This window comes from Lygodium microphyllum, chromosome 29, assembly GCF_053477565.2.
Source record: "Lygodium microphyllum isolate KBCC chromosome 29, Lygodium_microphyllum_v1.1.10, whole genome shotgun sequence".
NCBI classification, from domain to species: Eukaryota; Viridiplantae; Streptophyta; class Polypodiopsida; order Schizaeales; family Lygodiaceae; genus Lygodium; species Lygodium microphyllum.
The window spans coordinates 50,018,304-50,043,606 of NC_141163.1; the positions used below are offsets into that span (position 1 = coordinate 50,018,304).

General features: G+C 40.5%; 1 protein-coding gene across 6 annotated transcripts; it reads right to left on the bottom strand.

Annotated features, from left to right (window-relative positions):
* Positions 1-348: 348 nt before the first annotated feature.
* On the bottom strand, positions 349-21,028 carry LOC148010607 (F-box/kelch-repeat protein At1g16250-like). 6 transcript variants are annotated; one of them, XM_087671702.1, is made up of 6 exons: positions 20,717-21,028; positions 19,525-19,623; positions 18,174-18,490; positions 3,578-3,803; positions 1,183-1,568; positions 349-1,096 (listed from the first exon to the last, which is right to left on the bottom strand). In XM_087671702.1, exons 3-6 carry the CDS (start codon positions 18,471-18,473, stop codon positions 740-742), a joined length of 1,269 nt encoding a protein of 422 aa, XP_087527828.1. In that variant the 5' UTR covers positions 18,474-18,490; positions 19,525-19,623; positions 20,717-21,028; the 3' UTR covers positions 349-739. The 6 variants fall into 6 exon arrangements, with proteins under 6 accessions (XP_087527828.1, XP_087527827.1, XP_087527825.1 ...); XM_087671701.1 differs by having other exon boundaries at positions 19,559-19,626; XM_087671699.1 differs by having other exon boundaries at positions 19,559-19,635.
* Between the last annotated feature and the right edge of the window lie 4,275 nt (positions 21,029-25,303).

Genomic DNA, 25,303 nt, shown 5'->3' on the forward strand with positions numbered 1-25,303 from the left:
GGGCACTCGAAAGGTGCATTAAAAAAATACTTCAAGATCTTCATTGTGACCCATATTATGTAGCACCTTAAGGCATGAATTAGAGAGAGAGAGAGAGAGAGAGAGAGAGAGAAAGGGGGTTAAGGGGCCAACAACAAAAGATGAAGTTAAGGTAATTTGGAATCAGATTTTTGCCTTCTTAGAGCACATAAGAGAACCCATACTAGCCCCTACCAAGAAACCAGTTAACATTCGATATTATTAGGGGTCAGGGAATGTATTTGAGAGCATGAACCGTAAATTGAGGATAAAACACTACTTCAAAGGTATAATTAATACACATGTTGTGAGATGGGCTAGATTACGCTCTGACAGAGAAAAAATTAACTCCAGTATCATTTTCCACATAGCTAGCAGAGGATGATACAACAAAGCTTGCTCCACAATGGTGGTCTTATCCAAGAAAGAAATTATATCTAAATACATGTTAGCCCAAAAAAACAACTCGAAGTCCAATACGCCTATCAAGCATACACAACTGCCGATATCTGGGTGCTATAATACACTTCAAATAACTGATCACAAGTGAGACTGCTCTTTGACAGACTCATGAATCTCCTCTACAAGATATAATACACTTCAAATAACTGATCACAAGTGAGACTGCTCTTTGACAGACTCATGAACCTCCTCTACAAGATTACAAAAGGCCCAAAGAGGTGTCGATAAGAAGACACTCCTCTTTCAAACAACAGGACTCCTATAACCACAATACTGCTGAAGCCAACACATTACCTTCACAATTGCCCATGTCTGCTGCATTTTGCCATGGAGTGACCTTGAATGGTCCTTCTGAAAACAATTTGCAGACTTCCGTTGTATTGAGAAATTGTGTGATATATCGACTCTGCTTCGATATTCGCCTTCCACCAACAATGTAAAGATCATCATCGATGCTCTCACAAGCAAAGCCGAAACGAGAGGACTGACGGTTGTACACATCACCCGAAAGATCGCCCACATGACACCAACTATTTGTCTCTTCATCATACATCATCAACTTGCTTTGATGCCCAAAAAGCAATTTTCCATTGTACACAGTGTTTGGCCCAGGAACCTGCCCAAATTCACAAGCAACCTTGAAATGGATCCCTTACATAAAACATCAAGTCAATATAGTTCAAGCAGAGTCTAGAATCATACCTTGTGTGAATCAAGCCACATCTCAGGGATCAAACTCCAAGTACCAGTTTCAGGATCATAGACCTCAGCAGATCCTCTTTTGGGTCTGTTTTCATACTGATTTCGCATATACTCACCTCCTACGACCCAAAACTTACCTTTCAAGGCCAAGCCATAGCAACTCGACCTCACATTTATCATATTTGGAACACATGACCACACATTGTGTTTAGAGTCATACACCTCTACTGAATTCAAGAAGCAATTCTTTCCTTGGCCACCAGCCACATAAACAAAATCTCCTATAGCTGCTGCTGCAAACCAGCTGCGGGGAATATTCATGCTTGCAGCTGTTGACCATCGATTGGTGAAAGCATCATAAACCTTCACTTCTCCAGAGACAACTCCTGAAACACAGAAGAATATACAAAAGCAACAAAATGCACAGTTGAGCTCATGTTTGAAGAGTTGTCCAATGAAACTTAAGTTTACATTCTCCAGTGTCCACAAACGATAAAATGAAACTAGGTCCAATCCTGATCTTACAAGCAAGTGGCAAACAGGTTGCTTCATGAATAGAGAAACTTCTTACAAAGTCTCATGACAGCTAATGAAGGAGAGCAAATTGCCTGTTGAGATAGAGACTAGAATATTTGTGAAATCCAATTTTATACTATACATAGGTGTAAATTGCCAATGTCTCTGTGAAGTCTATGGTTCTGATACCCCCACTTGACACATTTTCAGCTGTTAGTATTGCTTACCTTTCTGCTTATACTTCCACAAATAGCATGCGAACCTTAAAAACTGTAGAGCCTCAAAGGACCTTAGTGTCACAACTAGTCCCATAGATTAAGAATTACTCTAGTAGAGTATCATGAAAGACTCTATTGAAATTTGTCTCAAGCTAAGGCAGTGGAATAAAATAAACAAGTTTATGCTATTGAAAGGGTTTTGGCAGATATAGAGAGACCTATTTCGAAGAACGAAGAAAGGAAACACATTTATATCCACCAAGTTAGCATGCTGGATGATGGTTGTAAGTAGGATTCTTCATCATACATCCTAGGCATCAAATTAGTTATTATAACCATCCCCAAGGAAAAAACATGACATGAGACCACCACCTCGGTATCGGAAATTATTTTGAGACAAGTATATCATGATGTAGAATCGCCCATATAAATCTCTTTGGGGCTGGTGGATCATTTCTGTTGTTGCATTGGCAAGTTCTACAGGTGTGTTGACAAAATTATGGAAGATATATTGGTAGAGCATAAGCTAGAAGTGTAGGAGAGACGTTCCTAATTTTTGACAGGTAGAATGGGAGGGAATGATGGGATTGTGTGCAGGTAGACAAGGTGGATGGCGGGTGCATACCATGCTCAGGACTGTGTGAAGGATTTACCTGATTGGAGCAGTGTATGTGCTATTCATGTCATCTTAATAGATCTCCTAAATGGTGTATTCCTGAACTGTAAACAATTGTTTTGTGCAAGGACCTGGTTCATCTTTTCATGCAGTTGCATTTTTATCTTCATGCCATCTTAATAGATCTCCTATATGCTGTATTCCTGAACTGTAGACAATTGTTTTGTGCAAGAATCTAGTTCATCTTTTCATGAGTTGCATTTTATCTTACTGGAAATTGAAAGTAGAGACAGAAGTTTCATGTGCAATGATGGAAACCAACAACCTAGAAGCTTAGAAAATTAGTTTTGGTATGTCGACACTTAAAAATATTATACTTCCTCATTGTACCATGAAGCACATATAGTGAGCATTGCACCTGGAGACCCTTGTCAGAGTTTTTGTTCCTTCCATAGTACAGCCCATGTTTTTAGCAGCTGGCTTTTTACGGCAGAATATAATTCCATTGTGAAACATAGGGATGTGCCACTGTTGAGCTCCAGAGAATGTTACCTTTCTAATAATCTGCCTTGTAGACAACTTGCATCTCAACAATGTTAAAATTTTCTCTTTCTACTACCTCTAATCCATCCACATCTCTAGATTCTACAGCATAAACCATCCACATTTACAAGTAGTGGTCAAATTTGTCTCTCTGCTACGTCTACATCATCCGCACATTCAGATATCCAATCCCTTATTTAGACTTCGTATGCACCTTATGCTATTGAAATACATCCATTATAAGCTTGTCACTTCCACAACATTGACAAACTCTGAACCATACAATATTTAACTGGAGGGATGCTCGTATGCAATTGCAAAAGTTGAGAGAGTGTTTTAAGCATTACTGAGCATCCCAAAAAGCAGCTCCCTTTACTGTGCACTGTAAGGTGGATATGCGCAGACAAACACCCATACACTTGAGAAAAGAATGTTCGTATAGCAGCACATAACAATAATCAGATTATGAAAGGAAATACAACAAATGTTTTAGTTTACTAACCTGAGGAATATCCATGTATATCTGAAGATTTGCTATGCATTCCACCCATCAGGAGAAGATTAGACCCAACAGCCACACAGGCAAATCCTTGCCAGCACAAGCCTTCTTCAGACCCAGGAATTGGTGGCAATTCATACCACTTGTTGGACTGTGGATTGAAAGCTTTGAATGGTGCACCAATTGGCCTCTCTGCCAGAACATAGAGCCATGCTTCTGCAGATCCAACCTTCAAACACCACAATAGTAAATGTGGTTAATTTTACAAAGCCAACAAATGTGATAGTTGTGTCCATGTTACAAATCTGAAGTACAAGGTTATAGCAATTTTGAAACGTGAAAGATAAATGACAAATCCAAGACTTCCCACATGCACACCCCTCCTTTTGTAATACTTTAGATTAGTATGTGGGGGCCCCAAAAAGATACGAAAATCCACCAGGAAGTACATAAAAGAAATACAAAATCGCACCTCAGAGATGGCTGGGGGTACATGTGAACAGAAACACACAAAAACCTGTTTTACTCAAGAGAATGGGGCAGGCAGAAGCTTTTTTAATGAAAACAGAAACTCTCAAAGCCTGTTTTACTCAAGAGAGAGTGAGAAGACGTAAGTGTATAAAGCTATCAACATCACCAAGTGAAGCACAATCATTTAGGAAAATAGTGTAAAGAACCATGGAAGGAAGAGCAAGGTTGAAAAGATGAAAATCCAAATTTGGCATGGCTGCATGCAGTCCATGTTGTACATGTTGTCCCTTCAATGGTTCCTCACAAGAAGAAATTACAGACCATTGACCAAAATCATCAGTGTGGACTACAGTCCCAGTACTTATGTGCCCTAACACAATAGTACAAGGTTGCTATTGCTCAAATAACATTGTAAGAAGAGTGGACTTTTTGAATGCTTTCCAATCTCACACAGTTGCCCTGAGGATCTTGCCTACCAGTCTATGTGACATGCCTATAGAGGTGTGTAGCATATGGGCAAGACAAAATCATAAATATTCTACAGACCATTGGCCAAAATCACCAATGCCAACTTCAGTCCCAGTACCCAAATTTGCTAACAGAATAGTCCAAACTTGCTAGCCAATGCATGTGCATGCATGTTTAAAATTTTAAGGCCTTCGTGCATCTTTGGAGAGTAAACCTTGTCTGCTCTCACAAATCTCGCCTCCTTTATTCTTGTGATATTACCAGAAGATCTCGATAATGCTCAAATGAAATGATCAAATTCAATTTGTCCACATTCCAAGGATGAGTTGAAGTGCACGTAAGCCATCAGTGCAGACTGGACCATCCTCAATTTGACATGCAACGACAAAGTGGAGAGTTACCAAAAGTCAATCTACTCGTGAAATTTTCCGTTTGCTGTTTATTTGGCCAAAGTAATTTGCAAACCTGGTACCATGCCAAATTGACTCAAGAGTTCATACGAGGTTGCTAACTTTTGCTCTTCATTTCAGAGCATAAAAAATGAGTCACCAGCGTACACATGAGACAAAAGGCGTGGAAAAGTAAACCACCATGCAATAGAAGGCCCTACAACATTTCTCCTACCTCAACTGATCCATGTATACCAGCAAGGGATGCATGGCCATTGCACACACTGTACAATACAGCACCAAAGACACCCTTATATGACTCATTTACCAAGTATCCAAGCATCCAAGCATCAGCCAATCCATTGCTTGTTAACATTGAGAAGTCCCATCCTTATACCACCTTGGACCCACCCACCCCCGCACACATCTTGTGAGTAATACATAATATTACTGAGACATGCATATTTTTGTTTTTTTAATGAAGCCACTCTTCCTTATTCCATAAACAAGGGTTCACCTGAAGATGATACTACCTCAAAAAAGTCAAAACTAATGGAGAACCAACATCCATTACCAGCATAGAAACTACCATAGAGGATTGCTACAAAGGACATCCAAGGAAACTGTAGCCATCAAAAGATATGGCTCCAAACAAGCACAGTTTTTATCCTTCTGTGATATCCAAACTGCTCAATATCTAATCAACAGCCGTCATGTCATTGTCTGCTGCTTTCTGTTTCATGCTGCTGTTTTCGTCAAAACACAGCCTCTTGCTGCCTTCGTGACTGCATCTGCTGCCCAAATGCCCACCATGCTACTCTGACCTGTCCTGTACTGAAAATGCAGCCTCTTGCTGCCCTAGACTGTGGCTACGGCCAGAATGCAAAATTCCCTCATCAGGTACTCCTTTCTTTGAGTGCTAGATGACTGCTCACCTGCAAGATCCATCCTAGTGATGACACACTCATCCTACTATTCATGGCAGTTTCAACTCTTTAGCACTGCACAACACCCGCTTGTTCACACATAACATCAAATCCTCACATGGTATCAGAGCACAGTGCTCACAATTGAGCTATTATGAAGCCTTTGGGCTGATAAGTGCACACAACCTCACCTCTCTGTCTCTCACCCACAACAGATATTCACACTTGGTCATTGTCAGAGCAATTACCGTCACTCCCATCCAATGTCATCTACTGAGGTTGTATGGGAGTGGTATCGACGCATGTATCAACATCAATCTATACGTGTGTCTCCTATTGCTTCACCAATGAAGCTGATGTCTCTTGTGAATTTTCCACCATCTTCTTCAGCCAAACCCTTTATGTCATCAACCTCAACCCACTTGATACAAGGTCAAAGGGATGTGCACTTTAGTCAAGGCAACCAGCTAGAGAGAACGTGTAGCTCTCAGCTGAGTAGGACAGACCACTTTTTGGATGACTAGCAATCCAACATCTTGATCCCAAACAAGTCTAGTGGCAGGTTTTTTATGCCTTTGGTTTACATCAGCCACATCCTTTCTCACATTTGCACAAAAGCAAAGCATCAAAATTTCACATCCTCATGACAGATCTCTATTGTTTCTATGATGTGCACTTGTAGGATCATACAAATATGTAAACCTCTAAAACATTTTTCTTCATGTGAACACGTTTTTACACATGCCCCATTCACAAATCCCAACACACTTGCCCTCTCATCATCATCATCATCATCATATAGAACCCCTTGCATCACCCCTTGGCTGGCCCTAGCTAGGTATCTTTTAGGTCCCTTAGATAGTTATTCAGTAGCTAAACCTTAGCTAATCATTCTATAGGACCCCTTTGCTAGTTATCCAATGAAACTCTTCCCTTTTCTTATCGATATCTCTGCACTCTAGCGTTTTACCTCCATTTGGCACATACCAACCTCATGTGCCTAATGCCACTATGTCTTCTAGTGTTCTATTGTTGAGAACTCCACTTGCAAACCATGCTTACATTTACCTCATGCAAGTACTTACGGCGCTCCATTGCTGGCAACTCCACTCATGAACAATGCACCTTACATTTAGCCTCAATTGAGCCACTTGCACACAACCATTGACCCACCAAAGTCAAATGAGGATCTCATCACTTTATTTCTGAAAAACTACCCACACATTATTTCCATTTATACAGCAAATTATCATCTTGCCCGCGTTGCCAACCTTTTGTGAGTTGAGTGTTGGCTACTACATTACGTATAGTCAATGACCAAGTCTACAACAAGAATCGTTCTTCCCTCGCTTCTATGCAAGAAGGGGCCCTAGTTTCCATTTCTTCAAAGAGGAAGTCGAGGAGTGGCAATACCTCTAAAAATGGTAAGACAAATCTCAAGAAGATCAAATCTGCTTCCCTGTACAATACAAATCTGCTTCCTCGATACAATACAAAATTCCATGCCTTCTTCAAAGGGGAAGTCAAGGAGTGGCAATACCTCTAATAACGGTAAGGCGAATCCCAAGAAGATCAAATCTGCTTCCTCATACAATACAAAATCCCATGCCCAGCCATGTTGATGAAGAATGTGATAAAAAGGCTAGGCAAGGAAGAGTAATCCATCCTGCACTCCCACCCTAGTCAGACCTCAAGCCCTGCTAGAGGTGGCAATGCTGCCCCTCCTTGGCAACTAAGAGGGGGTTGTCCGGGAACTCCACAATGCCACCTAAGATATACTTCATTAAGTACACACCACCCTTGCACTAGAGCCATTCCATTTAATTTCCAAGTATTTGGCACCCTCCTCAATAGAGCTATCCCCCCTTCCAAGTATTTGACACCCTTGTCACCAAAGAAAACTCCATCAGCCAAGCTCAAGCAACTTCATGACAGCATTGGCCTTGCTTCTCCTCCTTCAACATCGCCTTGATGGCGAGATTCTTAACCATGCACTTTAATATAAAACCCCTTCAAGGCACTATTCTTATTAAGACACCTACAATGCATACCCGAATTCGATTTGTGTATAGTGATTGGGGTGTTTTGGCTGGTTGGGAAAAAAACATGGATGGCCTCCCAGTGAAAACCTTTGCATGTGTGTCGGCATTTTCCATCTACTATCAGCAGTACTTTTTGGCTTCACCATCCTATCTTCTACCATGCTGTCATGTTCTTTTAGGATCCTTGACATAAGATAGGTGCTAAGCAAGGTTAAATTTAGGCCAGCCAAATTTTTTTATTAAAACAGCCCCAAAAAGAGCCAAAACAAATTGTTTGTCCAGTTGGGGCTTAGGTAGGACAAATACCCACCCAAGCTCTATAAAGGGACCAAGAGGGGCATCCACATGGTGATAATCAGCCTTCTTGAGAGAGAGAGAGCTTGAAATTTGAAACTTCAATGAGAAGAGAGAGGGAGGGAATGAGAAAATGTGTTGTTTCTTTGCAGTGGCACCGGGAGGGCTTTTTTTTTTGGTTGGCTGGTGGTATGGGTGTGGGGTGGCTGGTCTGTGTTTCAGTAGCAGGTGTGTTTATATACAAGGACAAGGAGCCCTCAACCAGCTACCATAACAGTTTTTGGACCACCCACAAACAGTTGGAAATTGTCACCCAAATGTTTAGTTCAATGGCCACTTTTTTGTCCCATATGCACCAATTATCACCAAATCCCATTGGCCAAGATCTAACTGAACAGGTCAGGATGGATTGGACTAAAGGTCCCATCCACCAGATATGGACAACCCCAATATTGCTACATGACTAGCCCATCAATCATAGTAATTTTCCTAGTTCCATATGATGCCCTCTTGAGAGAGACAGAGAGAGCTTAAAATTTGAAACTTGAATTAGAAGACAAAGGAAGGGAATGAGAAAATGTGTTGTTTCTTTGCAGCAGCCCCACAGCCGGGGGTAGTACTAACTTTGAGCTTAGCTTGGTTTCCACTCACTTGTAATTCCCTATACTCAATGGTGAACCCTGATATGTGCGACATCACGAGGGTGTAGTATTGAGATGGATGTGAGTTCAAAGGTAAAAAATATTATGATGGAGTTAGAATACAGAAAAGAAGAGGAAGCAAGGTGGACATGTCACAGGGATGAACCACTGCATCCACAAGTCGCAGCCCAATTAGTTGAAGAACCAGTGTTAGAAGAAGAGAAGGGGGAGGATGATCTTGGAACACCTCTACCCATTGAGATTGAGGGTGAGGCCAGCTTGGCGCCCTCCTGTGAGGCACGGGATACCTTTGATGAAGAAGAAGATGAAGAAGTAGATGAAGCGATATAGTTAGAAGATGAGAATGGAAAGGCAAAGGCACCTAGGGCAGGGCATCCGTTACATGGAACCAACACTTCGAATGGAAGGGCAAAGGCACCTAGGGCAGGGCATCCGTTACATGGAACCAACACTTCTACCTTAGATGATGATATAGGTGAAGAAGAAGAAAAGAGAGAGGAGTTAGAAGAGAAGAAAGAAGAAGAGGGGGAGGATGAGCTCAGCCCAAATCTTGGAACACCTCGACCCCAATAACCCCAACAACAAGAATCAACCAAACCCTCACAATTCAATGATGATAGACTAGAAAAAGAGTTAAAGGAGAGAATCATGAAAATATGAGATGAGATAGAAGAAGATGATAGGAAAGAATAAGAAAGAGATTTGTTAGATGGAGTCATAGAGAAGATCAAGGAAAAGATGAGACAAGAAAATAGAAGAAAAGAGATAGAAGAACAAGTAGAGTTAGCTAGGAAGAAGCTAGAAGAAGAAGAGAAGCTAGACCATGATAGAAGAAAACAAGTAGAAGAAACCAAGAAGAAGAAAATTAGGAAAAAGATTAGCAAGAAGAAAAAGACGAAGAAAGCCAATTGAAAGAACAAGTATGGAGAGCTAGGAAGCCAAAAGAAGAAGATAGACTAGAGCAAGAAGAGCAAGAAAAGATAGATCAAGGCAAGAAGGCCAAAGAAGAAAAGATAGAAAACAAGAAGGAAGAAGAAGAGCAAAAGATAGAGAAGGAAAAGAAGGAGAATGAGACGAAGAAAAAGTCGAAACCAAAAGCCAAGAAACGGAGGCAGGCCACTAGAGCCAAGATGAGAGATGAGAAAGAAGATGCCTCCAAAACCCCCCAAACTCAACTCGTGGCTAAGAATGAAGCAACCTCAACTTTTGATCCAAGGCCACATCCCATCCCGGTCAAATCGGATCAAAGTAGGAACCAAGTGTACTTCAGCAATGGAGTCATTGGCTACTCCTTTGCACCCAAAGAGGCAAACCCTTGTAAGCTTGAAAAGGAGGAGTCAGAGAACAAAGCCTCAAAGAAGGGAGAGCATAAGGGAGTGCTCGCAATATGGTCCAATCAAGGTGACTTAGTGCCATGGAAGGGAACCTTGCTAGTTGAGCCTTGGAGAACTCTCCAACTCACTCTTAAGGTGAATGTCTTTGGTCTATGGAACCCGTTGGGACCATACTCAATGCTAACAAATATTGAGATCTCGGCATTTAGGCTGCAAGCAATGCAAGGAGTTGTCATCCCGATCCTATAGATCCGTGACACACCAAGCACCACAAATACAAGCGTCACCCCAAGAACTTCAAGGATACCTCTACTTCTGCAAACCAAAATCCGGTCTAAGTGTGACGACTTAGTCCATTCCCTGCCAAGAACCTCAACTCCAAATGAGGCTAAGAAGAGCCAAAGAGGTGCCATGCACCAAGACCGCACATTCTGTGCGAGAAAGCAAGCTGCACCAACCAGCTTATCTAAGTACAAAGCAAGCAAGAAAGATCCGGCAAAGAGGCCAAAGAAAACAACCCAAGTACTTGACTTGGCGATGAGAGCGAAGCGTCTTGGCAAACGAACCAAGAGACCCAAGTCCCCAAGGCCCAAGGCGATGGCATGAAGAAAGAGAGGCCCGGCACAAGGAGTAACTCAATGGACTGCCTCTCTTACAGTGTGGCACAACATGGCAACAACCGCACCTGCTGAGTTGAAGCGGAAACAGATCGATAAAGAGAGCTGAGAGCAGGTACAGTAATCGAGGAGTTCAAGGACTCAGAGCTGAACAATGAACAGTGTTTGCTAAGGATAGAGAGTGAATCGTCAGATGGGTGTGTAGCAGTGCAATACACACAAAATGCAAGAATGTATTTACACTTAGGGTACGGTACACTTACACCCGTTAGGGTGGATTCACATGTGTGAAGAAATATATACACGGGAGAGCGCATAAAGGGCGCGTAAAGGGCCTTTACACCCAACAACCTCCCACTTAAAGGTCATAAGCGAACCTATAACCAACTCCCACAAGTCTAATGCAATGCTCATGTGAAGCCTTTACAAGACTTTTAGTGAGAACATCTGCAGGGTTATCTTGTGATTTGATCTTAGTCAGGGTGACTAGACCATCATCCAAAACCTGTTTGATAAAGTGATACCGAACATCAATATGTTTGGTACGTGCATGAAACATGGCATTCTTAGCCAGGCATACAGTGCTCTGGCCATCACATCTAAGTACAGGTGTTTTGGTGGGCAGCCCAAAATCCTTGACCAAACGACCAAGCCAAATTGCTTCTTTTGAAGCCTCAGTGGCTGAAATATATTCAGCTTCAGTGGTACAGAGTGCTACTATTTTTTGCAATCTAGAGCACCAAGAAACCGCCCCACCCGTCAATGTAAAGATATATCCACTAGTAGATTTGCGAGTGTCCAAGTCACTTGCCATGTCTGCATCACAATACCCCAGCAGATCCAACGTACCCTTGCCATAGCAAATACATTTTTGTTGTGTGCCCTTAAGATACCATAAGATACATTTTACTGCTTCCCAATGTGCTTTGCCAGGATTTAACATGAACCTGCTTACAACTCCCACTGCATAAGCAATGTCAGGTCTAGTACCAACCATAGCATACATGAGTGAAGCACAAGCTGAAGCATAAGGAACACCCTTTATGGTAATGGCTACCATGTCATCTTTTGGGCAATCTGCTTTGCTAAGCTTAAGGTAAGGTGGAAAAGGTACACCAAGAGGCTTAGCATTAGACAGAGAAAAACGATCAAGTACTTTGTTGATGTACTTTTCTTGTGAGAGAAATAAGAGTTGTTGCTCTCTATCTCGTGTGACACGCATGCCCAAAATATGATCAGCTGCACCCAAATCCTTCATAGAAAAGGTTGAATTCAACTACCTTTTCAATGCATTAATCTGGCTTTTATACTTACCAGTAATAAGCATGTCATCCACATAAAGCACAAGTATAATAAGGCTTTCATCATCAGCCTTTTTAATATATAAGTAGTGATCTGCACTACTCCTTTTAAAACCATGTGAGAGCATGAAGGCATCAAACTTTTTATACCATTGTCTAGGAGCCTGTTTTAAACCATACAAGCTTCTCTTAAGCTTACATACCAAATGCTCCTTTCCATGTATAACAAAGCCTTCGGGTTGTTTCATGTACAGCTCTTCTTCCAGATCACCATACAGAAATGCAGTTCTAACATCTATCTGATCAAGTTCAAGATCCATAAATACTACAATGGCAAATAACACTCGAAGAGTGATCATTTTGATAACAGGAGAAAACACTTCCTAAAAATCAATGCCCTCCTTTTGTGTATAGCCCTTAGCCACAAGTCTGGCTTTGTATTTGGGTTTGCCATCCACACATTTTATTTTATAGACCCATTTGTTAGGAATGGCTTTTCTATCCTTGGGCAATGTAACCAAATCCCAAGTATCATTCTGATACAATGACTTCATTTCTTCCTGCATAGCTAGCTCCCACTTTTTCTTTATCTCACATGATAAGGCCTCTTTATACGTAAGAGGCTCACCTTCATCTGTGAGCAAAATGCAGTCCAAAGAAGGATCGAACCTTTCTATAGGTCTTCTAACATGTGTAGACCTTCTTACCCAATGATCTATGTTATCAAGTAGTGGATCCGCATCCAAGGGAATGTCAAAGACCTCATTGTTTGGCTGTTAAACTGCATGTTCAGGTTGCTGTAATACAATAGTGCCTCTCCCCAAAACGAATGTGAGAGATTAGCTGTGGACAACATGCACCGAATCTTCTCATATAGCGTGCGATTCATTCGCTCGACCACACCATTAGAGGATGGATTGTAAGGAGCTGTAAGCTCTCGTTTAATCCCATTGTCACCACAAAACTTATTGAAATCTTTAGATACATACTCTCCCCCATTATCTGTTCTTATGCATTTTAACTTTAGGCCTTTTTGAGTATTAACCAAAGCATAAAACTTTTTAAAAGCATCCAATGCCTCACTTTTCTGTTTAAGCAAGTAAACCCATAGCTTCCTAGAGTGGTCATCAATAAAAGACACAAAATAAAAGAAACCACTATGAGTTTTTATTGGCATGGTGCAAACATCAGAATGGACTAGATCCAAGATATATGCCTTTCTAGAGGCTCCATGAGAGTAGGGACTCTTTACATGTTTACCAAAAATACAATCATCACAAAAGTCGAGCTTTAAACTTTTCACATCAACTCTTCCAAGTGAAGAGAGTGCCTGCAAAACCCTTTTGGCTCATATGTCCAAGACGCTTGTGCCATAACTCCATGTGCGACTGTACTTCAACAGCTGCAATAAACTTTCCAGGAAGTGCCTTGCAATAGAGATAATACAGAGTCCCCTTTTTACCACCTCTAGTGACTAGCATAGATCCTTTATGTATTTTCCACATGCCACCACCAAAAGTAGTAAAGTAACCTTTGCTATCAAGCTACCCAACAAAAAGCAAGCTCTTCTTGATGCCAGGAACATACCTAACATCATGGAGAATCAATTCCTGACCATTTTCCAGAGCCAGGTGTATGGTGCCCATTCCTTCGATATCACATGCATGATTGTTGCCAAGGTAGACTTTTCCAAGATTACCTTTTGCATAAGTAGAAAAACACTCCAAAGATGGAGTTACATGAAAAGAAGCACCGTTGTCAACAATCCACGATTGTGACAAACCATCATGAGCTGACAACAAAGCATCTATCACATCTGTTTTAGTAATATACATGTCCTCCATTGTCATAGCAAGCGGATCTGAAAATGCAACCAGCAAATCAGCATCTTTATCATCTTCTATCTCCTCAATAACAACACTAGATACCACATTTGCTTTTTCTATCTCTTTAGGGATAGAGTTGCCATCCTTGTCATTCTTTTTGCCTTTTGCATTAGCTTGCTTCTTACGTTCTTGTTCCTTTTTAAAGTATCTGCAATCAGGATTTTTATGCCCTTAGCGACCCCATTGATAACAAGTTACATCTTGTTGTTTTTCCTTACTTTTGCTACGACTTTTGTTTTTATTTTCAGCATTATACCTTTTTTCAGGTCTTCCTCTTACATTGTAGGCTAATCCACTGTTTTCCCCACTTGCCTTGCGTCTCATCTCCTCATTCAGAATAGAACCACGCACACCATCAATGTCAAGTTGGGGTTATTGCTCAATGACACAACCAATGCTTCCCATGAATCGGGCAAAGTCGTGAGCAAAAAGATAGCCCTCAATTTAGGATCAAAAGCTAGCAAACCAGCATCCTGTAACTGACTCAAAATACCAGTGAAAGCATTCAAATGCTCTGAAGCAGGTTTGGACTCATCAAGCTTCTAGTTGACTAACTTCCGCATGAGATGTACTTGGTTGACAAGAGTTGTATTCTCATAAGTAGCCTTAAGCTTTTCCCAAACTACATAGGCAATATCAAGCCCCTTTATATCAACCAAGATGTCATCTATGGCGGCCATTTTAATGTAAGTAATGGCCTTTTTATTCATTTTAGCCCAATCCTCATCTAATAAAGCAACAGGCTTATGTTCTTCTAAAGCATCATCACAATCCTTTAGAAAGAGTATACCCTACATACGATCTTTCCAAAGATCAAAACCATTTCCGTCAAATTTACGAATCTCAAAGAGATTCTTTATGTCGAATGTAGATGCACTGCCAGCCATTTTCAGCAATACACAACTGCAATAATGGGCTGAATGCTTGCAGCCAATAGCAAGGTTTCTGAATTGTAGCAGCAAGTACACACTCTTGTACTTCCAAAGTGTCCAAGAAACAGATGTTTAGCTGCAAATTTCAGTCTCAAGTACTGATTACAGCATATGCACGAATCAAATCTAATACATTTGCATTAAGGATAGCTCCCACTTCACATCACCAAAATTCCCAAATGCAATGACCCAAATGCTGTATTTACCACTGTTTCATTGCATAATGAGTATTTAACAATGCATGTACCAAGAGAAACTGCCCTATTTCAACATTTGAAGCATCCAAAACTATAAAGACTCCCACTCAGCAGTGAATCTGCCGTAGATTTCACTGTCCAATCCCAACACGACTCAAAAACACATCACCAATGTAAAAAGTCCCAAAATTTCTGCAGTGAATCTGCTCCAATTGCATAAATACATCATCCCGAGCATCAAGTGCAGGCTAATGTTACAGGAATTTCATGATTTCTGCAAAAGCCCCAAATTTCGGGGTCCAACAGTGCACAATTTCCAAGAAATTGGCTCATCCAAGCAAAAATTTCACTTGCATTTGAGAATCCCCAAAAAATTTCTGAGGCCTGTGCATTCAATGTCTGCAAATTATGGTCCAGAGATCACTGCAATATGTGTCAGGTACTAGATTTGGGAAAAGCCCCAAATTTTAAGACCCAGACTTGCACAAATTTGCACTCTCTGCTTATAGGTGTGAACACCTGGTAGAAGGGGGAAAAAACAAGGTGATGAAAAATTAAACGAAAAATGTCGTTGACCTTCTATCCGTCAATCGTGCAGCCCCGTGCAACCCATTCATCATGTCGCACGCCTGCAGTCCTGTCGCGCAGATCACCCCGTCACGCAGTCTCGCTCAGTCCTGTCGGGCAGGTCGCCTCGTCACGCAGTCTCGCCCAGTCCCATCGCGCAGGTCTTCCTTGTCGTCAGTCTACGACTAACGTTCGTTGCACCTACCCACGACCAGCTGATACCTACTCATCTACTCCTCAACAGCCTAATAGACCAATTGCCTGCTTGCGTGAGCCATTAGCTTTGATACCAGTTTACTGAGTCAAAGTGGAAACAGATCGAGAAAGAGAGCTGAGAGCAGGTACAGTAATCGAGGAGTTCAAGGACTCAGAGCTAAACAGTGAACAATGTTTGCTAAGGATAGAGTGAGTCGTCAGATGGGTGTGTACCAGTGTAGTACACACAAGGAATGTAAGAATGTATTTATACTTAGGGTACGGTACACTTACACCCATTAGGGTGGATTCACATGTGTGAAGTAATATATATACGGGCGAGCGTGTAAAGGGCGCGTAAAGGGCCTTTACACCCAACAGCACCACCACACCTTGACCCCAACAATGAGACAACTTGGAATCACCCCTACAAAGCTTGGCATGCAAAGCCATAAGTACCAAGCCACCTCAAGTTAGGACTATGACGCCTCCACTCCTCAAATGTAATTGAGTTGAGAGTGGACTGGAATGCAAAAACAATAAAAGAACTAAGTCTAGATGGGTAGACCCTAGCCAGCTTGATAGCATAAGCTGTGTTAAGACCCCCAAGTCATAGTGCGGCAGACACTGACCAACTTGATAGAAAAGGCTGCGTTAAGACCCCGCTAAGGAGTCAGGCAGACACTCACCAGCTTGATAGTATAAGCTGTGTTAAGACCCCGGAAAGAGTCAAGAAACCACCCTTAATTGCTGAGGACAGTAATTCATTAAGCGGGGGTGAGTGTAAGGGTATGGGCTTTGTAGCTATACCATGGTGTAGGAGCCAAAAACACCTATATAGAGAGTAGTTGTAACTCTGAGCTCAGCTTAGTTTCCACTCTAAGTGTGATTCCCTATACTCAATGGTGAACCCTCATATGTGCGGCGTCACGAGGGTGTAGTCCTAAGATGTGCCTCAATGCTGTATCTTTTGATATCATGAATCCAGAGATTCCTTATTGATATATCTTGTGTGCCATTCCGCTGTGCCTTTTTGTGCCTCATGACAGGTTTTACCATGAATTCCCATGAACGTTCGTAGCAGGGGGGGTTGTCGTTGGTGTGTGGCAGGGGTGTGTGCACCCACAAACAGCTAGAAATGGTCACCCAAATGTTTAGTTCAACGGCAACTTTTTTGCCCCACGTGCGCCAACTGTCACTGGATCCCATTGAACAAGATTGGATGGGGTCAGACTTACTGAACAGGACAGGATGGATTGGACTAAAGGCCCCATCTACCAAATATGGACTACCTCAATATTGCTACATGACTGTCTTGGAGTGAAAACACAGCTGTTGGCCTCACTGGACTGCTGCTACAGTCATCGGTACTCTACATTGTGCTGCCTTAGGTTATTGTACAATTCATTCATTTCCGTCATTATTTGTATATTCTACCCTTTACAGATAGCCCATCAGCATTCATTTGTTGTCAGAGTTCATTCATCCTTTTTTCAATTGATTATTGCCCACCTGTTCACATGTGGTATCAGATACTCACACGAGAGTCTATCTAAAAAGTAAAAAGTACTTAATAGACTAGGCAATGCCCAAGTAAATGTGGCACAATCTCTGTATACTAAGTGCATTTTCACAATTCTCAATTTGATAGCACTGCCATGACCAGTCCTGGTTTAAGGACTTTACCTTTGACAATGCAGCACCCAGTAAATTCTATACATACTAAGTAGTTGGATCTTTAAATGCCGGTTTTCCCTGACAGACTCAACACACTCTCCTAAAAACCCTAACCATAGGGCTTCTGGAGCATAAGCTTTGGCTTCAGGATCTCTTCGGGTTTTCATGATAAAAAATGATGATATGGAATTAATACATGCCAAACAAGATAGAATTAGGTGTCTAATTTACTGCTAATACTACATCTGCCAAACCAGATAGCTAGCATTGAAAATTAAGTGAATAGCTATGCCTGCCGACAATCCAAAAAAAGGATTAGCATAATAAGGTTTTTTCTTGCCAACCAAATCTCAATGACACAAAGTCCCAAACATTTCTGTTGAATCATTCATCTTCACTGCTATTAAAAACAATGCCCCTTACAGTCTTCATTATCCCAAATCAAATAGGTATATCCAAAATACTATAACAAGATTGTCATGATCGCTTAAATCTACAGCAATCCTCAGCATCACATTTTCTCTACTTACATGTTGGTGGACATCTAGCAATCTGAATATTTTCTATTTTGAATCCATTCATTCCACTTTTTGCTCATCCTGAATTTCTAGAAACCAAAGACAGGAGAGACAAAAATTTACCTGTGATCGTAGATAGTGGAAGTATGTGCTTTCACAAAGCTGTTTCCAAGCCTTGCACACAAAGCACAACTTTGGCAATGCTATTCTTGCTACCTTCACAAGGCATAACTGGGCTATGTCATCTGGCAACCCTGGTATTAAGTCTCTTGTTGTATGAGAAAAAGTCTCTCTATGCCCAGCCTTATTATCTCTATTAATAAACAGTGGCTTCGAGTGTTTTGTCTTTTCTGTGTTGCCGCATAGATGTTCACTTATGTGTGATGTGAATTGGCCTTCTTCCTCACTAGAAATTTTGTCCATGGTGGTGATTTTAAGACCTTCAATCAAGTTAAAAACAAGAACGTGTCAGCAAATTGTAATACAACATTGAAATCTCCCTCGCTCCCTCCACACCCAACCCACAGATAAGGCAGCCTTGACAGGATCTCTCACAATCTGGGGCACATCACAGCATACAGGTGACATCTTCTATCTAAAAGCACACAGCATTAACATTTTACATGACTCAGTAACTATCATCTGCAGGAACTGGGAACCTGTAGCATAATTCTTGAAAGACTTGCATCCAGCCAAGATAAACTTATTCATGCATGACGAAGTATAAACCATAGAAACTTCTCTGTTATGAAAGATGGTTGAGAGTAAAACGAGGCAACACACAGTCAAGCGGGAAGAAACTACAGCCAGTGCTTAGTGGGCTTAAGTGCAATTTGGTGGCATGATTATGTGCCTAGAGCATTGCCCACCCTCTTAAGTTGCAATGCATTCATTTCAGCAGTTCAGGCCACAATTTTGGTGTTGCAAGAGGAAAAGGGTGCCTACGCAGAATCTGTACTCTGATTCTCTCAAGTTTGCCACTCAATGGCTACAGGCCCTTATCAGCAGCTCCAAGTGGTAAATGCAATTTCTTGAAACCCAAGTGTTGGTGCTATATGTGTCTAACAAGTTTGCTGGGGCTCACAAGGTTATTGACGATAAATAGAAACAATCAGCCCAAGACGAAAACATGTCACAAAACCGTTTGGTCAGTCATAAGAAGCAGGCTTGTTTGCTACAACCTGCATTAGAGGGACTACTTCAAAACATCCTATGGACTTGGTTAAATCCCTTCCATTAGTAGCTAATCACCACAACTTGTGCAGCTAAGTCCAAAGCTATACCAAACAATACCTAAGTATACGAATTTAATTGTCCATATGAAAATAACATGCAAAAATTGTATTCCATATAACATGCCATCCTTAGAAACAGCACATAGCAAAGCCCAAATAATGGGAAAATATTAGTTTCTTATATAGCACACAAGAAGTTGACAAAATGGAGACAGACTAAACAAGTAAAGAAATAGTACTGCTTTACACCACAACAGGTTGCTCGAGCTTCACCTTAGCCCTCAATTGTGTATGCTCTCTTGGTGTTTCCAACTTCCAAATCCTTTGCAACCTGCACACTGCTTTGGATTCTTGCAATAAAAAGGAGAAATTTAACACAAACACCTCATATGACAACAATCTTTTGACTATCACTTACTTGAGTCAAGGTTGCCTATGACAATATTTTCCTTTCTCATAAATTTTCTGATGCATTAGAATGAACCCCAAAGACAGATTCTCATAACAAACTCAGAGCAATAATCAAACAGTTAAAGCAAGCATTTGGCATTCTCCATCTTTGCTATCACTACACATTTTCAAGATAGTAATCTCATTGAAGAACATCCAACATCCTTTAAAAAACAGTAGGAGGGTGATTTCTGACTTTTTCCAAAAAGCTGTAGTATGTTTAGAACGAATTCCAACAATTGGCCAATTCTAAACTCCCAATAAGACACTCAAATTCTGAAAATGAGGAAGCCTCATACCAGACCATGCACCCAAGATGCTCAAGGTTGTACTGTCGCTACTAATCCTAGCACCACTCTGGAAGACTTTATTCCACACACCCAAGACGTTCAAAGGTTGCATCATCACCCACATTTATTTCAACACTCAAATTCTTGGTTTGGTCATTTGATACAAACAAAGGTTTTACCCAATGCCTATATTTTCAAGAGGATCACAGCCTAACATGGTCGAAGAATTCTTTGAAACTGGACAAACTCTTACATTGGATCCAAAGAACTGAGTGCCGGCCTCCCGGTCACACAAGCTGCCTCTGATTTATGCCAATGCCAATAATCAAATCATGCTTGTTGGTACTGGACAGGATGCACACAATCTGTCTCTGATTGATACCAATGCCAATAATCAAATCATGCTTGTTTGTTCTACACAGAATGCACACAAGCTACCTCTGATTTATACCAATGCCAACAATCAAAAGCATGCTCCCTCTGATTTATACCAATGACAACAGTGCAGGTGAGGCTGCAAAAAAGCGAAATACATGCTCATACACAGCAAATCTGGACCAGACTTAAACAGTAATTCACCACCGTGGGTATTGGAAGACAAAATGAAGAGAGAAAAATGGAAGGTCCCAGCTATATCAATCATTAATTGCAATAATTTCAATGGAAAGTGATGGCATGAAGGGAGGGTCACCTGGGGGATGATGAAGGAATTTGAGACAGCAGCCAAAGCAATGATGGGAGGGGTATCACTCGCTGTGAATGTGAGGGGCGACAGGATCATATATACGGGAGGATGTTGCCGAGGCAGATGCCGGAGTGCCATATCTATCCACCAGCATGACGTCTTGGATCACAACTCTGCTGCTGCTGCTGTGATCTACTCTCTCTCTCTCTCTCTCGACGCATCATCCTTATCAACACAACGACCAAAATCTGAAACTGGGAAGTTATAGTATGTTTGTTCTCTCATTAAAGCCTCCATCTCAGCCTTCCATCTCCTATTTATTTAATGATCATCTCCATTGTGGTTAACTTGGGGTCAACTAGCCATTTGGCACAATTAACATTTTAATATTCTCTCTCTCTCTCTCTCAAAACAAGCGGAAGAAGTTTCAACATTTTCCCATGTGCTGAAAGGGACTCTTCCCCCTTTTGTTTCCCTATAATGTTCAACATCATGAGCTTCTACACGGGACACACCGCATACCTAGCTAGTTCCGATTGGGGGTAGGGGGCTATCAGCTCATAGCCCCTCCCTTAAAAGAGCTCGTGATGTTTTTGTGATTCCCAATGTGAGAATTATGATGGAAATTTGTCTAAAATTTTCTATGGCACAATGCTCTCTCATAGGAGGCCCCATTTACACTAGTTAACATTTTCTTCAATGTACCAACAATATGTAGACCAATTGGTAAAACAATGTGTGTGTGTGTGTGTGTGTGTGTGTGTGTGTGTGTGTGTGTGTGTGTGTGTGTGTGTGTTATCCCATCATTCATGGGAACAATTTCTTTATGTAAACAGACAAACATATATGCACACATGCACATGTATGCACGCGTGCATGCACACACACACACAATCTCTCTCTCTCTCTCTCTCTCTCTCTCTCTCTCTCTCTCTCTCTCTCTCTATATATATATATATATATATATATATATATATATATATTCTCAGAGAGAATGAGAGTGTGACCAAGGAGGATTATGAGGACAATGAAGAAAAGACACAAAGTCTAGTTTTACTTCATGTGAGGTAGCCCCCTTAATTGTCCAAAGAATGAGTATCTTGTAATAGGTGGCCAAAGCTCAAGATCCCAACCGATGTCATTCAAACTGGTAGTGATTCATGAACTTAGCTAACTTCAAGAATTTCAACTCTATCTCACAACACAAGCAAGGTCAAATCTAACTTAAGTAAACCTCTGGTAGTTGTAAAGCAAGTTAGGGGTAAATCAAATCCACACTTGGTTCATAGATATCAATGCTTTTTAACTTGTCATGTAATGCACAACCACTAATATTTTCCCCTCAAATGGAATCAATTGTGGTCTAACTAACCCAAGGTCTCATATTTCTAATTGCTCAATTTAAGAGTAAGGTTTGAAAAGCTACCTAACTTATTGGATGCAACCTTGGACTAAGATGCCATTGTCTCCTACTCTCCACCCAATGCACATGGCTAATTTTAGTTGTCTAAACAGGTTATACTACCACTACATGATAGTAGATAAAAATAACTTCCATTTATAGCCCATTAGTTAAATTTAATTCTAACAATCCCTTAGTAAATAACTAACAATAGTAAAACAAGATCATGTTCCTTTTTAAATCCCTAACTAAGTTTGGATCCTTATTTTTTAATGTAGAATAATGCCCATTAACCATAATGATCATGGTTAGATACATGCATCTCTTGTCCTTGGTCATAGGGGTATTATGTGCTCACAATTCTCCTAAGTTGTGTCTATGAATTGAGAGACTTATGTATCTCATGCTATTAACATACCACTTTTTAGACCCTACTTGTGTGTGGGTGCCATGAAGGTTATAAAACCACACCCTTGGGTGATAAATCCTTGCCTAAGCAACAAGTAGAGAAACCCTCACCTAACCAAGGAGCTATACCCCACCTAACCTTTGAGCCAACACAGTGGTCATTCTTGATTTTAGGTCTCCTCATCTAATTACTCATGCATGGATTGAGAAATTAGGTTTCTTTTTAAGGAGCACATTTATAAATACTATATATGCATACCATAATATATCATTCTAAACATTTTCAAAACAAAAATGTTTCTTACCTTTCAATGTTTTAAGTATAAATTATTCTTCCCTCAACATAATTCTTATTTATGGTTCAAACATCAAGGATAGACACACCTAGGAAGCTTTGACTTGCCTAGTGTTAGTAGATCAAACTCCTTGAGTTACTTACATCTTTTCTTTCCTTCCCTAGTGTTAAGGAATGAACTTGCAAATCACAAGGTGTGACTAAAGACTGAATAAAGATATGATATGTAGATATGTGAAGGGCTTAAATGTGTTTGGAAATGAACACATTATTTTTTTGGGCCATTCCTAGGCATGCATTTGGCCTTTCTTATTCAATAAAAGTTTAGGAAGTGGTGGATGACAAGGCTTTGCCAAAGTCGATGTTGTTGTTGATGTTAATATATTTGATTGGTGAGAATTACAAGGTGTGGAAGGATAAAAACTTGGTTTTGAAAGTAGAAATAAGGAAATAGAGTTCTCCACTAGATATATGTTGCTAGATTGGAAGATGGGTCTAACACTAAGCAAGAGTAGTTGAGGACCCAATCTATATATAGGTTGTCATGAAAAAAATATGTGAATGCATGTGTTTGCACAGGCTAATACATAATTATAGAAGACATCTTCTTTGGTTCCTTTTTGTGAAAGTCCTCATTGTCGCAATGGTTATCTACATGGTTGAGGGATTAAAAACATTATCAATGTTGAGGAAAGGGAAACTATGAAGAGGATTGCAATGTGATAAGAATAAGAACCATTATCAATGTTGAGGAAAACGAAATTATGAAGAAAGATTGTAAGGAGATAGAATCTTGGATAGACAAACATGTGAGTTTGACCCGAGGGGTAGTTGAAGTACATGTCTCCATTATTACACAACTACCAAGTGAGATGGTAGTTGGGACATAGAAGATCTTCTCATTGTAAAGTGCTTTTCTGTGACTAGCCTAAGATAGTTCAGATTTAGTTCCCAAAAGCTCACGACACGAGAAGAACATTCATTATAAAATTTGAGTGCTAGGATCACCCATGAATACTTTATGAGCCTCTGATTAAAACCGAAACATCAAACAAAATTGTGTGCATGAAAATATCTTGCAGCCTAAATAAAAGAATCTCATGCATATATTGTAAAATCATGTGGGCAAGTCACAAAGGCCTAGTTTAAAGACTAGAGATTATAAAACTAGGCAAGAGAGGAACAAAAGGGTTGAGGATATCCACCCAAAAAAATACAAGTATGTATTTCATGTGTAAAATTCAATAGAGAGCTCATTATTGTGTGTGAAAACTTGAAGGCTCTTGCTTTTTTCTTTTTCCCTTCTTACTTTCACCATAGCCAAATCTTAAGAATGAAAGAGTGTCTATGAAAGATAGTAAGTAAGGGAAGATAGGAGAAGCCTCTCTTCTTTTTCCACTCTCTTTCCTATTCTTTTTCTTATTCTCATGGCTCCTTTACGTGCGCGTTGTCGCAACGCATAGGGTTGAAGGTCACCACAGGGGTTTGGCAAGAGAAGAATGTATGGGGGTTCAAGAGCTTAGACTTCGGAGATGGTAGAGATAAGAGAAGGGTTGAAGGTTTCAAGCCAAGTTCTTGAAGATAAGAGACAACAAGGTGAAGGTAGATTTAGGGAGAGGAGTAGAAAAAAGAGAAGGAGTTCGAAGAAATTGAAGATGTAAAAGAATACTCCCAAAAAGAAATAGAAAATGAAGAAGAATACTAACAGAGATGAAGCATGTCAGTTTCTTTCAGTATTATGAGAAGATATAACTCTAATTTAAAAAAACGTGTATAAAATAATACCTTCCTCTATGTTGCTCAGATCGCCAATTTGAGGCTTCCATTGGCTCCGAAAGGTGGTAAAATACCAGCACACTTGGCCAGAATTCTGCCAGATCAATCTGTCTTCATCTCCCCCTTTGGAGTGCTGTTCACTGCTTGAAAATAGCGATCACGTGTCGCGTGATTTCGCCAATATCTCTTTTTACATAAAATTCTCTCAAATTAGCTGAAAGCTACATGCTTTCTTTTACATGTTATCATAATCTTGAAGTTGGCTACAGCTTTATGGATTTTTACAAGATATAATATCTAAAATATTAAAATTTGGCTAAAACTTGTCAAAAAATCTAATATTTTTGAACCATGGACACTAAGACTAATGTCTAAAATGGCATTGGCTCTCTAAATCAATAAGAAATCCACACTCTAGATTTTTTTACACGGTGTGCGTGTAGCGGCATGACATTCACCCCCCTCCTAACTTGCACATTCTCTAGCATGTACCAAAGTCTTATGGATTTGCAGTGTTAGAAGAAATATCTTCTGCCATGTCAATCTCTTCATCTTCTACCTCTTCTTCTTGCTCTATGTCTACATGCTCTTGAATTATATCCAAGTCTTCTAACTCATATGTTGAACTTTCTCTATGGGTATCTTCATGTTGGTTCCATCCAATTGAGCCAATGAATATGTGGCATTGTCATGAATGGCCTTTACCACATAC

Excerpts from the sequence above, each read along its gene's own strand:
- LOC148010607 (XM_087671703.1), bottom strand. The coding sequence starts at position 18,473 with ATGGACAAAATTTCTAGTGAGGAAGAAGGCCAATTCACATCACACATA. Across the intron at positions 3,804-18,173 it reads TCCACTATCTACGATCACAG|GTTGGATCTGCAGAAGCATG; the intron begins GTAAATTTTTGT and ends TGGTGTTTGAAG. Across the intron at positions 1,097-1,182 it reads TGTGGCTTGATTCACACAAG|GTTCCTGGGCCAAACACTGT; the intron begins GTATGATTCTAG and ends GAATTTGGGCAG.